General features: G+C 44.1%; 1 protein-coding gene across 1 annotated transcript in view; it reads right to left on the minus strand.

Annotated features, from left to right (window-relative positions):
* Window positions 1-294: 294 nt before the first annotated feature.
* Lrrc1 (leucine rich repeat containing 1) overlaps window positions 295-14,337 on the minus strand; it is a 115,314-nt gene continuing 101,271 nt past the window's right edge. The window contains exons 11-14 of the mRNA XM_057767228.1: window positions 11,597-11,712; window positions 4,723-4,895; window positions 3,477-3,613; window positions 295-1,661 (exon numbers count right to left, since the gene is read on the minus strand). Coding sequence (XP_057623211.1) covers window positions 1,503-1,661; window positions 3,477-3,613; window positions 4,723-4,895; window positions 11,597-11,712 — 585 coding nt within the window. The 3' untranslated portion in view covers window positions 295-1,502. The remainder of the gene's footprint in view (window positions 1,662-3,476; window positions 3,614-4,722; window positions 4,896-11,596; window positions 11,713-14,337) is intronic.

The raw sequence follows: 14,337 nt of genomic DNA on the forward strand, positions 1-14,337 counted from the left end.
TTTCCAAGAAGTCCAACTGGCCAGATGCCACAGCTCACAATGATGAACCCACACTGAAGGCAGTTCTGGGCTCTGCCCTGTGTGGAAAAATGACTCATGAATGAAATCTCACCAGAAGCTTCTCAAAATTCGCTAAAACCTAGACACTCAGCAGACAGAAATACTCTACCCAAGAACTCAATTACCCGCTACCATTTTGAACACACAAAGTAATAATTTTTAAAAAGCTATATGGCCAATGTCCATGATGAGTTTATTTCACAGGGAACCCCCTTCCCCCCCAAAACCCCATGATTTCGCCCATACCACACGGCGTCTGGCACGTTGCATGTCTCTTTCATCACAGCATACATAAAGGAAGCAACAGAAACACATTAAAAACAGATCCCTTAACTTAGCAGATTTAGAAGGAAATCTTGAAGCAGTGTTTTGTTATGCTTTGATTAAAACTATTTACAAATCAAAGTGCACTTGTATAAAGATAGCAATGTTATATTGGGGTGTTCGGGTATAGGTTATTTTGCTTTATTGTGGTCTTTCATCTGGATATAAAACTTTTAAAGCTTTCTCCAATAAAAGTCATTCTTCTGCAGTACATAAGTTATTGATCCACTGAATTTCTGAACCAGGCTTTCTTTTCTTCTGCGCTTTTCTGCTGTACAACGTTACACAAATGGCACACACCTTTGGCGCAGGCACAGTCTGGTGCTGCACTCAGAACTGAGGACGAGGGTGAGCGTATGAAGTGACGTATCAGCAGCAGTCTAATCCTTTGGCTCATCTTTTTGAAGAAATCACCGGATGAAACTTACAAATCACTGATAAATTCATCTTTTTGGTTAAAAAATAAATCCATCTGGTACATTACTACTCAAACTGCAATACCGCTTTAAGGTGACCACACTCATATCCCCATCTTGCTGCTCAAGGATGCCACTGTTTACAACTGGTGTGACAGGACAGGATACAGTAAGGCACGAAGTGGATGGTACAGATAGAAACGAATACTTTAGGCCTAATTTGCTTTTCTCCACAAATATGAAAATATGTACCGTCTTCAAGATAAAATAACAAAGAAATACATAATTTTTGTTACGAAATACCTATACAAAATTTTAAAATTTACACCATCTGAGCTGCCAAGAAAGGTTAAAAAAGTATCTTTTTTCCCCATACATAAAGCTTCCTCTCATCAGTCGGTCCATAAGAACTTAGGTTCAAAATGTCCAGCACTCAATGGAGGCAAGAGGGCCGTAATTCCCCTTCCTGCTCTAACCCCGACATAAGACAAAAACGAAGGTCAGAGGTTGACAGTAGTGTATTCTACTTATTATGAACAACTGAGATTGAGAAACAATGGGTGCGATGAGCGAGTGAGGGATGCGTAAGGCACTTTGTGCGAGAGCAGCATCCTGGCACGGGGTCGGTGGGCACAAGGACGGCAGGAGGCTCCTCGGGCGCACAGCAGGGAAGACACAGCAGGTAGACCTCAGGGGCGAATGCTACACCGACGTCGTCACTCGGTCGGTGGCGTGGTTGACCTCGTTTTTGTTGGAATCCAGTCCTTTAGCAGCGTTCATGTCGTTCCGTAAATTTTCCACCGCCTTCTTCATGTTCTTTAACTCCCCTGGGTGTGGCGTGGCTCGCCTCTGAAGAGTTCTCTGCAAGCAAACAGAGGCCTGAGTGTCTGGTTTTATCCACCACTGTGTCAGAGCATTAGCATTCCAATACATATTTTACAGCTTCAGAAACCCGCAACCCAGGGAAGCAGTTTTCTTCCCAACTCTGTGCACTCATCGGCTGCCCGCCCAGAGCTCACGGAACAGTGAAGGAGCATCGCAGTCATGATGGAACACATTACTTTTAGAATAAAGGAATACATTTAAAAATATTAGTATGAAATAAGTTTCTATGTGTTGATGGAAATTTTAAGATATAATTATAGAATAAAGAAGAAAACCAAACAAATATCCTAAATTAAATTTACTAGAATGCACTTCTGTTACTCAGAGTGGCTCTGGTTTGCTTCACCCCTCGAGGCTCAGGGGCTGAAGAAGAGAGAGCAAAGAAGGCTTTACTGGTGGGACTGCTGTGCCATTCGCTGCCCTGATGAAAGAACACGTCTTCTAATGAAGACCACAGCGCTGAGCAGGCGGAGCATTTCCCCCTCAATTAATACCTGGATGCTCATATCTCACAAAGCAGAGCTTCTACCTCCCAAAGACCTATCTCAGAGCACATTAGCCTAACAAAGAGCATTACCCAGGTAGTGAAACAACCACTGAAATAATTGTGCTCGGGACCGTCTGTGGGAAGCATTAAAGAAACACCGACTTTGAAGTTCCTTTACCGTGCCTTGTTCCCACTTTTCTCCCTACTGAGCCCCATCTGGTGACAGCTGGACTACTAAAGACAAATTTAAAGTAGCCTTTGTCTGGGGGGAGGGGTTGCAAACACCTTCTCTATGCACTGCTTGTGAAAGCCCAACTGGTGGCGTTTAAGGAGCTCACGTGGGGGCTGGAGAAACAGTGCAGGGGTAAGGAACCACCCCTGCTCCTCCAGAGGCCCCAGGCTCGGTTCCCAGCACCCATGCTGGATGGATCACGACTGCATGTAACCACAGCCAGTACCGGGGCACCCGACAGCCTCTTCCAGCCTCCCTGGGCAGCATGCATACTCAGAGACACACATGCACACATGTGACTGAAAATGAAAATCTTTCAAAAAAGAATCAGCCTCAGTATCAAGTTCAGAGCCGAGACTCACTATGTCTGAGAGACATGTTCAAATATGAACGGAAGAGCTGAGCTTCAAACATATTTCTGATTTCCAAACGGAAACTTGCCAAGATAGTTCAGCCAAGATCACAACACTCTACATAAGGGCCAAGGTGGTCCAATATGCCAGAAGAGAGATGTCTCGTATTGAGTCACACAATGACATGTGAACGGAATTAACGCAGCCCAGTCATGAGCAGTACTGGAGATAGGAAAAGATTTCATTCACACAAGTGAAAAAAAGCAAGTGTCAATTTTAGAGAAAAATATGGGGACAAAAGGGGAAACTATCACCAAGAAATAAAACACCAGGGCTGGAGAGATGGCTCAGTGGTTAAGGGCACTGGTTCTTCTTCAGAGGTCCTAAGTTCAACTCCCAGCAATCACACAGTGGCCCACAACCAACTGTAATGAGATCTGGCGCCCTCTTCTGGCCTGCAGGTATACATGCAGACAGAACACTATATACACAATAAATAAATCTTTTAAAAAGAGAAAGAAATAAAAGCACCAAAACCATCCAAGTAACAGCAGTGTCAAAAATTTAATCTGCATTAAGAATTAGTTTTGCTTAAAAAGCAAACAAGCAAACAAAAAACCTTGACGTTGAAAGGCAAAATAGAAAATACACTGTACAAAAACAAAGAAAACCCACATTAGGCGCCACTGCCCAGCTAGGATGAATGTCTACCCCCATACCGTTTCACTTTCATCTTCATCCTTCTCATCTTCCAAAAACCGGATTGCACTAATTCTGTGTACTGTGCGGTCATTCCAGGCATCTTCGGGGACGTCACTCACCAGGCTTTCCAGGGCACCACAGCGAGGCAGGCTCTCTGCAGTGACAAAGACAACATCAGCAGGGAATGTTGGCTATGGGATTCGGAATGGCTACACTATAATTTAGTGGCTCTCTGGTCAGAATCCATATGGAGGCCCACAGTGCCAAAAATAAGGAAGACAGACCACTGTTGCAACCTCCAACCCTCGCTTTCGGTTAAAATATGAAACAAGAAGCAAAAAGGTCTGGGTAGAACTGGTCCCCTGTAATGGAACTCCACTGGAGACCCTCTGAGGGATGTGCTGGACTGGGGTGCTGAACGTTTCATCACAGAAGGTTAAAACACACTAACGGTGCTTTGTGGCTCTTTTCACAAAGGAAGTGCAGCTTTTTGCTTTGTTTTTGATCATGGTATGGCTGCAGTTGAGGGAGGCTGGTATTCTCCTCTTTCATGACACTTTGTTACAATTTCCTGAGACCAGCAAGATCACTTTGGAGTGTTCCAGCTCAAGGGATTCTAGTATTCCTACCAAACCCATCTCTCTCAGCAATGGATTCATATCATCATTTTGATGTGTGAATATTCTTCTTAAATCACAAAATTTACAAAAACTAAGATACAATAACTCAAAATAAACAATTCACTGCTTTAAAGATACTGTAGCAATGGTGTTAACTGGGAATCCTCCACCATCAGTCTGATTTAAAGATACTGTAGCAATGGTGTTAACTGGGAATCCTCCACCATCAGTCTGATTTAAAGATACTGTAGCAATGGTGTTAACTGGGAATCCTCCACCATCAGTCTGGATTTAAAGATACTGTAGCAATGGTGTTAACTGGGAATCCTCACTCTCAGTCTGGACTTAAAGATACTGTAGCAATGGTGTTAACTGGGAATCCTCCACCATCAGTCTGCATTGTAACAAGCTGATGAGCAATATACTTTATCCTAGCTGTGTAATTCTAAACCAAAGGCTTGCTTTCAGAATTTCAGTCAAGATAAACAGAGGTCGAGTAATCTTTTCCTATACAGATCACTTCCAGAGTAACCCAACAAGCACCTTTAGTAAGGCAAACTGAACAAAACATAAGCATGCTTGGGAAAAAGGAGGCCTGTGGGCAGTCGCTGGCTCTGGCTAGCAGTCCATAAGAGAAAATCACCTTGGCAGATAGGTTCAGAAGGCAGCTGAGGAAGAAGGACGCACGTTAAGATCTTCTCCCCCGTGGTGCGGTCTGTGTCCGTCTGGAACGTGAGGAGAGGCTGCGACTGATTATCAGAGAGCCACAGGGCCTTTAACTTCAGGGTGGTCAGTGACAAGGGTAAATGACGCAACCTGCCATACAACAAGAGATGTTATAGCCTGAAATGTCAGAGAACTGACTCCTGCCATACTAACGGGAAGAAAATAAAAATGAGAGCCCTTAGATGCAGTCCAGAGGGTACAAAGACATTATGATCATAAACAGATTGGTGCCTAGGGTCACATGTGATGTGCCCGCGTCTCCTTACTGCTACACTTCTCTCTGTAGGCCCTCCAGAACACGGGCTAAAGGAAGTATAAAACACATCTGAAAGCCTGGTGCTAAGCTTCCATTTGAGGAAAATAAACAGCATCACTAAAGGATGCGTGCACAGTTCTTATGGCTGCACAGGGCTGCAGCCGGTCCCTGGGGGCGGCAGGAAGGACAGAGGCAAGGAAAGATGAAGACTCATTCTGCCCCTGCCGCGCTTGCCATCTCTGGGGACACCCTTCCAGCGATCCCTTTCAGTTCCCAGTCACTCTCAGTTCTCAGACTCTGGTGATAATTAACAGTCACATCAGATTGTTTAAATCCACGTGAGAGACTTTAAAAGATGAAATGCGACACCTGGATATTCGGTGTCTCTTTTTGCTTGCACCAAGATTTGGTAGATGGCGACCATCAAAATGTCCTTCGTGAAAGTAACCACGGGTGGTGGACTGTTATCTGACAGTGTAAGTTGAAATAATCCCTTTCCTCCCCAACTTGTTTTTGGTGAAGGTGTCTATTACAGCAACAAGAACATAACTAATATGGAAATTGGTGCCAGGATTATGGCTCACTGCTGTGACAGGCATGAGCATGTTGTTTCGGGGAGGACTGTAGGAGTGTTTGGAACTTTGGGCTGGGAGTTATACTGAGTAGTTCTGTGAAGCTTGGAAGAGAGCGATGTTGAAACAGTGCAGACAACAGAGGTCTGGCTTGGGGAGCTCCAGAGAGAAGAAAGAGGCTACCTGGAGCACTCTGTGGGAATTGTGAATTAACAACCTGTGGTTCCGATCAGCTTGTGATGAAGAATTGGATACGACTAACAAATGACCAGTGCCACTGAGGTTGACACCTCTGTGTTACCGGAACAATCGATACTGGTTAGCCGGAGCTGAGAATTAACTGTAGTCCTAGTCAGGGCTTCTACTGCCGTGATAAAATACCAGAGCCAAAAGCAACTTGGGGAGGAAGGGGCTTATTTTCAACATCCAGGAAGTAAGGATAGGAGCTCAAGGCAGAAGCCTGGAGGCAGGAGCTGACGCAGGATGGAGGAGTGCTGCTCACTAGCTTGCTCAACCTTCTTCCTTTTACACCCAGGACCACCACCCCAGGGGTGGCACTGTCCAGTGACCTGGGCCCTCCAACATCAACCATTACAGAAATACCTTACAGGCATTCTCACAGAAAATCTAACGGAGACATCTTCTCGGTTGCAGTTCCTTCTTCCCGAATGACTCTGGCTTGTGTCAAGTTGACATAAAACTAGCCAGAAGACACTGATTAAGAGGCCAACATTCACTGGGGTAAAAACTTCTGGGAATATTTTCCCAGGGTCAGTGTATAAAAGTCATGGTCCAGAGGGGGCCAAGGTTGCGTGTCACGCTGGCAGCTAAACTTGGTACTAAGAGTCTCACAGGCGGTACTAGCTTTGAACCCACAGGGGGGTCATGGAGAACAGCTGAGGCCTGGCACTTTCAGAGGCCACCAGAGGCCATTGGTGAAGGTATAGCTACAGCTATAGCTTCAGTTACAGTGGAGCGCCTAGGATTGAAGAGGTCATGGAGAAAAGCTGAGTGTACCATGTGGCAGAATCAGAATCCCTGAAGAGAAGTCAGAGGCCACCGTTGAAGGTGCAGCAAACTGGAAATGCTAGGACCGAACCTCTAAGGGCAGCAGCAGCTGTGGAGTGAACTTGGCCTGAGCATACAAGAGAAGCTGTGTTTGCTGGAAATGACAGAGCTGCAGAAACGGAGGCCCCTCTGGACCCAGATGTCAGACACGAAGCACGTTTCTGAACCTGGCTTTATTTCTATTTGATGTGACTGCCCTGCTGTTTCCTGTTTCCCTCTTGGAATAAAGAAGTATGGAGCTATTATTATTTTTATTATTATTATTATTATTATTATTATTTTTACAGGAGCCCACAGTTGAGATTTGGAATACTTTAAAGAGAATGAACTTCTATAGCACTTGAATTTTTAAAGACTGTGGGGGCTTTTAAAGTTGTGCATGTTTTATATTGTGATGTTAATATAAATTATGGGTATGAATAAGGAAGGAACGTTTACAGTTGAAGTAATGTGTTTGTGTGTCAAGCTGACAAGGGGTCAATTGTCCTGGTTGGTTTTTGTTTGCTTTGTTTTGTTTTTCAGTCTTGATACAAGCTAGAGTTAAGAGAAACCTCAATTAACAAATGACCTCCATCCAAACTGCCAAGCAGGCAAGTATGTAGGGTATTTTCTTGATTAATGATTAATGTGGAAGGACCCAAATCATTGTGGGTGATGCCACTCCTGGGCAGGTGGTCTTAGGATGTATAAGAAAGCAAACTAAGCGAGACGGGGTAGCAAGAATAAGTAGTCCTCCTCCACGGCTTCTGTCTCAGTTCCTGCCTCCAGGTTCCTGCCTTAGCTTCCCCCAGTGTTAGGGTGGAACTTGAAAGTATGAAATAAAATAAACACTTTCTTCCCCAAGTTGCTTTCGGTGCGGCCTCTATCTCAACAGGAACACTAATGAAGGCTATGTTCATTTCCCTGCCATGAAGAGCTCACACCAATGCAAGGACATCTGAGGAATCTGGGGGAAGTAGCTGTCCTCTCCACCCTCTCTTAGCTAAGATCTGTCTGTTCCTCAAGTGAGGCAGCAAGTGCAATCCCCTGTGCTACCCTAACGTCCTTTCTACTATATATCCAATCTGTTGATGCACATTCAAACTCAGGAGGTTTAAAACTTTGTGTATGTGGGCGGCGGGGGGGGGGTAGACACTGTGATAGAGATATGTGCATACATACATACACACACACACACACACGCGTGCATGCATGCATGCATGAATATACACTATAGGAAGGAGGACACAGCTCAGTGGTGGAGCACTTGTCTAGCATGTACAAGGCCCTGACTCCCACCAGCAATGACATGAACAGACAGCACAAGCATCACGTATGCAAACAGTTTTATATTATAGGAATGAAAAGTTTCGCGTATTTACTGATTCTTTTTAAAATCTGACTTAAGCTAATAGCCTCTAAAATGTTAAAAATTCCAAGTGTTGCTCAAGAATGTTACAGTCAACAACTCTGCTGTTCTTGTTCACAACCGCACAAAGAGGTTAAAAAAAAAAAAAGTCAAGCAAGACTTGAGAACTGGCACGAAGCAGACTATCTGCTTCCCCAATGCCTCGGAGCCGTCACCGGCTTCCCAGCGAGCAGAGGCAAAGGCAAACGAGAGGCTAAAAATATCACCAACAAATACCAGCTTCCAAGGATGCCAAGTGGGTGATAAAAGCTGAAATAAATGACTAGATTCTACAACAGCAGACCTCGTAATGGTACTGCAACTCACATTGACGAGCTGTCTGAAACACTGTGAACGCCCAAGTGCCAGCCAGCTCCAACGCGGGTGCTGCTGACCAAGTCTACACCACACTCCAGCCCGTCCCCGGGGATTCTGGACACAGAGATGTTACCTGCAGTGTGTCTGTGCCTACACAGTATACACGGTCTGCACACATTCTGCTGGCCAGACCACGCAGCCTCTCGGGGCTCATTGTGGCCCCTCACTGCAGCCACACCCACTCTCTGCCCGTTCAGGAAAACCAGCCGGCAGAAAACAGAATCAATGTACTCCAGTTTCCCAGAGGAGCAAGTACGCTTTAAAACTTAATTTGGTGCCTTCTCTGTGCCAGTGAATCACAGAATCAGCGCAAGAGGTCATGGTCTCATTTGTGCTCATCTCTATGCTCTCTAGTCAGCTGCACAGCCCAAGAAAGAAGAAGCTGGTGTTTACTGTTTAACCTGGTGGTCTGGAAAGGGAGCAAACACAACTGTGACCAACCCCGCCTCGAGAGGCCTTCCACGCTTTGTCAAAGGCATCTAAGAACTCAGCATGCCTACTGGTAATGCAGCGTTAATCAATGGTTGAACACCGTTATACTTTAACATCTCATTGTTTGCTTCCAAGTAGGATTCCCTACTTTTAACAGTTTTCAAAAAAATATGTCAGACAAGAGCATTTGGAAAATAATAAAGCAAATCTCTCAAACGGAAAGCCCATGTACTCGCAAGCCTCCACCGTCCTCTACTGACAGGGAGCTACTATCAAGAGTTTGCTGTAGTTCAGTTCGGGTTTTGGTTTAAAAACAGGAAAACCAAGCTTGAGTGCAATACCATTCAATACTTGTTTTTTCACTCGGTATCGTGCATCTTCATTTGAATGCAGGAAAAAAAATCTTATTTTGATGACTTAATATCCCAGTTTTAAAAGATTTAAGTGGTTTTATTAGACATGTGTGTACATATAAATACACACAACACAAAACTCAAAAGTCTAACCTATTTCCCTAAAGACAGACACTGTTTCTAGAGTACTGGTGACACTGAAGCAAGAACTCCAAGTACCCGACTGTGTGTTCCTGGAGAGTATTTCTAGGCAGGGACTTTATTAAGAGTTAAGAAATTTTGTCCTGGGTCCCAGGGAAGCTGATGATATAGGACACTTCCCGGCACTGCCACAGAGGGCTTCCTAGTTCTCACATGGTACTCCAGAGTCACCCTTGCGGTAATACATCCTATCAGGTCTACTAAAGCAAGTTCCTGCACAGGGCCGGCAGTCCCGCTGGCAAGCGTCACTATTATATGTCTGAGAGGAGAGCCAGACACTGCACCTTCAGTCAACTCCCATGGACGACATTTCTGCAAGTTTCAACACTGACACCCTAATATTATTACTAGTTTCGATTCCAAAATTTTAAAACAAGTAGTGATTAAACATTTTTAAAGGCTGAGAATTTAGTTATCAATTTATATATATGGAAAGACAAAATGGCACATTGAACTGACTCAGATGACGACTATGTACCTCAACCTCTTAAATGAACGTCTCCACCCCAATCCAAGCGTAATAAAAATTTAACTTTCCTTTCTTCTGAGAACTAGAATGATTCCCTACTCATAGCAGACAGTTTTAGAAGCCAGGCTCATATTTCCGCTTAAGAATTAGGAATGTAAAGTCATGCTTCCCAGTGTGGCCAGGATCAGGGACTGTCCAGAGTTCCTGAGTTTCCTGAACTACAGAAAGGAAGTTGAGAACAGTATTTCCCAGCTACGAAGGCTTCAGTGAACAGCTAGCAGAAACTGACATTCAGTCCAAATCAACCCTGAGTTTCTAGGCACCTCTTAATGGTATAAATCTATCAAGATTTCCCCAGAGGATTAGCCTTTAAAAAGGTGAGCATCCCAAGGCCACAGTTCTCCTCCAATTACAGATTATTTAGCCCAGCTGTCTGGGGTCCACTGCAAAGAATGAAGAGTCCTGCTCTGCTACCTTGTGCCTGACCTAGAGATCAGCTAATCAGTACGTGGGAGTCAGTCCACACACTCTTTACCCTGCAGGCTTTTACTAAGTAAAATCAGCTGTCTCCAACACATTACTGCTTATCTGTCCCTATCACATTCAAAAGCAATTATAACACGTCTTGCAACACCATGCTGCTCATTCTGCAAAGCTATTAGCATGTGTCTTCAGTCTAGTATTTACCAGACACCCGCCATGTGCTAGATGCTGTGACGGGAAAGGGGATTTGGTGACACTGAGGCAGACCCCGCCTTAAGATGACATCAAGCTCCGAAGAGATACACGCATACGTGCCAACATGCATCACTGAGGGGGAAGCTCTTTAGGAAGATCCAAAGGGAAACCCCAAGAGAAAAGAAAAGTGGGTGATGAGGAATAAGGGCAGAGTCAGAGAAGGGGGTCCCAACTAGAAAGGTCAGCTCATGCAGGCCCAGGTAGAAGGTGCATGTGGCATCTGGAGAGTTGCAACAAGCTCAGAATGCTTGAAAAGCGGGCTGCATCCTAAGCCACAAAACCTGGGCACAATGGGGAGCTGGGAATGTGCAGAAGAGCGCGGCAGTGTCATAGGGACATCGTCTGCTTTGAACTGCAGTTTGGATTTTGAGCCCCTTGGATCCTCTGACATCATGGAGCCTCTCCCCATAAGCATGCCCCTACACGCACAACTTTATTTACAAATTCAGGAGGTTGAAAATGACTGGAACTGAATAGCAAGACCCATGCTTAAAATTCTACCAGGTTTGGTAGTACATGACTCTGGCCTGAGCCTTCCTGTAAGGCTGGGGCAGGAGGATGGCTCAAGCCTAGCTTCAACATCCTGAAACTCTGCCCTGCCTCAGAAAAAAAAAAAAAATCAAACTGATTCAAGCTGATTTTGCAGACAAAGAATCTCTAAGACTCACTGTGACTAATGAAAGCAGCTAGAGAAACTGAGGCAAAGTCTCCAGTCCACTGTCTAGTCTTTCAGGTGTATTATCACCTGGGAAACACACTGCTCTGAAGCAGCCTAAGTTCAGGCTGAGCTCTAGTAGTTGGGTCCCCATCAAGAATTCTCCAACCCTTCTGGTTGTTCAGTTAAGCAGGTATACTGCTCATGAGATGCGGCCAGCAAAGAGATGCACAGCAAAGAGTGGGGCTACATATTGGTTTCTCTCCAGCAAAGCCCTCTTACCTGTTCCCTGCCACATCTAGGACGTGAAGTTCCATGGCCTGTGACACCTCTGCAGGTATTCGAGTCAGTCTGTTGTCCCGCACGCAGAACACGGTCAGATTGCAGCACCCGCCAATCTACAGTGGGAAAGAAAAAAACATCTGTTCTTTTCTCCATTTTGAGGAGGGGTGGGGCAGGATATTTTGCCAACAGCATGAAAAAGATGCATAAAATAGGCCGTGTGATTTTAAATTTCACTGATGAGCATATATAATTACTGTAAGTTATACAAAATATTAAACACATTCTAAATTGAATAAAGAAAACGCTTAGTACAGGTCAAACTGTTGTTCTGAAAAGATTACTTTTCATTGCTGATATCTAATGCAGTTGCGCTGGTAAAATGCTACCTAAACTACACAAGTCCAGGAAGTATTATCTAGTTATAAGGGAATTAAACAATTCTACTTCAAAATACTAGGCCAGTTCTCAGTAGTCCTCATTGTCCATTATGTTCAACTGAAGAACAATGGCAATGGGTTCTTGATCCTATTGCATGTAATGGCTTTGTGGGAGCCCAGGTAGTTTGGATGCTCACCTTAATAGACCTGGATGGAGGTGGGTGGTCCTTGGACCTCCCACAGGGCAGAGAAACCTGCTTGCTCTTTGGGCTGAGGAGGAAGGAAGACTTGATTGGGGGAGGGGGAGGGAACGGGAGGTGGTGGCGGGGAAGAGGCAGAAATCTTTAATAATTAAATTAATTAATTAATAATAAAAAAAAAACGACTGGTAAGGGAGAGGATTGTAGTCTTCCTAATCATTAAAAAAAAAAAAAAAAAACAAAATACTAGGCCAGAGGTAATGCTGACACCAATACACACAGTTCAACACCTGCCCTATAACTCCAGTGTTTTCAATATTCCAGGGTTCAGAACGGAAGGGAGGAACCTGATAGATTATACATGAATTGTCTCTAAATAGATTTTGATAGCTTTTGGTTGCTCATAAAATAATTCGGCAAAAATCACTTTCCCTTGAGGAATGCAAAACCAGTAACATCTCAGCAGACACTGGTAGATAGATACATATGTCTCAGTCATGGTTCGCTGTTAACAATCACATTACACTGAGAGCTGAGTCCACATCCAAGTCTGTTCCAGGGTAGCTGAACTTCCTAGTGTAGTCTACAAGACACTAATTCAAGACTTTGCTGGGCAAACCGGCCATGAATTTTTGATTCGGAAAAGCTGAACCAAAGGGAAGGAAAAAATAACTTGATCTCAGACACGACCTTCTCCAGGACTCCACAAAGCCCTGCATTCTTCTGGCCTTTGCCATCCGGTACAGAAGAAGCTCATGAAGGGACCCATTGATGTCTCTTGGACACACAGGAAAGGACTACCCTAGGCCTCTCACTGGAGCAAGAATCGTGACTCCTCAAGGCTGTCTGAATATATATCCTGCCCTGTTTCACTTACGTGTATACTAAATACATGCATGTAGCACCCTAGGAGCAGGATATATCTTTACAAACGTGTTACATAGTTAATTTCTTGATTATCCTTTTATTTCTTCTTCTAAGAATATCAGGATATCCAATTACTTTATTTAACTGCAAAGTTCAACCAAAACAGATGTGAAATATTAATATTATAAAACTTCACACAGAGAGCACCGCAACAGGCTGTCCCTTTCAGGTCTCAGAATCCAAGTTTCCTGTCCCAGTAAAGCTAGTTTATTCACTGTATTTTTTCATCATTACTTCTTAGAGAAACACCATTTTTCTTTCTGTTTTTAAAAACCTTACCATTAATTCAAACTGGCTGGACCTCTGGTCATTATGATAAACTGTCATATAAATTTCTTTCATAATCATGAACTCTAACAGGACAAAATGGCTCTTGAAAATCCTTAAGACCACTAGACGAGATTACTGCTTATAGCTAGAATGCTTGGCAAAAGTAGCTCCATTCTTATCTACCCTCCCTCCATTGCTCATGCACCTGCCACACGACTGTGCTCCCCTGGACATCTTAGAAACTAGCTGACTGTATATCCCAATAATCTTTTATATAAAAACCCGTGAAGGGGTGACATGAGCCCACTATCATGCTAAATCATTTGTTTGTACTTTGATCTCACTTTTGGTTTCACGGGCAGAATCTGAAGGTTCCCTGGCGGTCAACAGGATCAAATGTCTACTATCACTTAGCAATTCTGGGAAGCAGAGTCACTGTTTAAATAACCTATTACCAGTTATGTAGGAAGCTGGTATTTTAAACCTCCCTTAAACCACTAATAACACCTTCCAAGAATACAAGGGTTTGGATTTGGAGTCTCTAAAAACTACAGAATGTTGCAGGAAACCTAAGTTTAGCTCTTTTGTGTCTATGTTAATTCAAAATGATCCTATATTTAACTGTCTGCCATTGAGTTGGCCTAGGAAGGGCCTGGAGATCACCATGGAAACCTTTAAAGCAGTGGTTCTTAACCTTCCTAATACTGTGACCCTTTAATACAGCTCCTCAGGCTGCCAGGACCACCCCCAACCATAAAATTATTTTCGTTGCTACTTCATAACTATCATGTTGCCACTGTTATAGATCATAATGTAAATATCTTTACTTTCTGATTGTCTTAGGCGACCCTCACCCCCACCCCCGTGAAGGGCCATTCGACAGAGCCATGGGGTTGCAGCCCACAGATTGAGAAAAGAGTGGATTCTTACAGAACAACCTGGAGGTGATAACCAGACTGATGAT

The sequence above is a fragment of the Chionomys nivalis genome, chromosome 4, assembly GCF_950005125.1.
Source record: "Chionomys nivalis chromosome 4, mChiNiv1.1, whole genome shotgun sequence".
NCBI lineage: Eukaryota > Metazoa > Chordata > Mammalia > Rodentia > Cricetidae > Chionomys > Chionomys nivalis.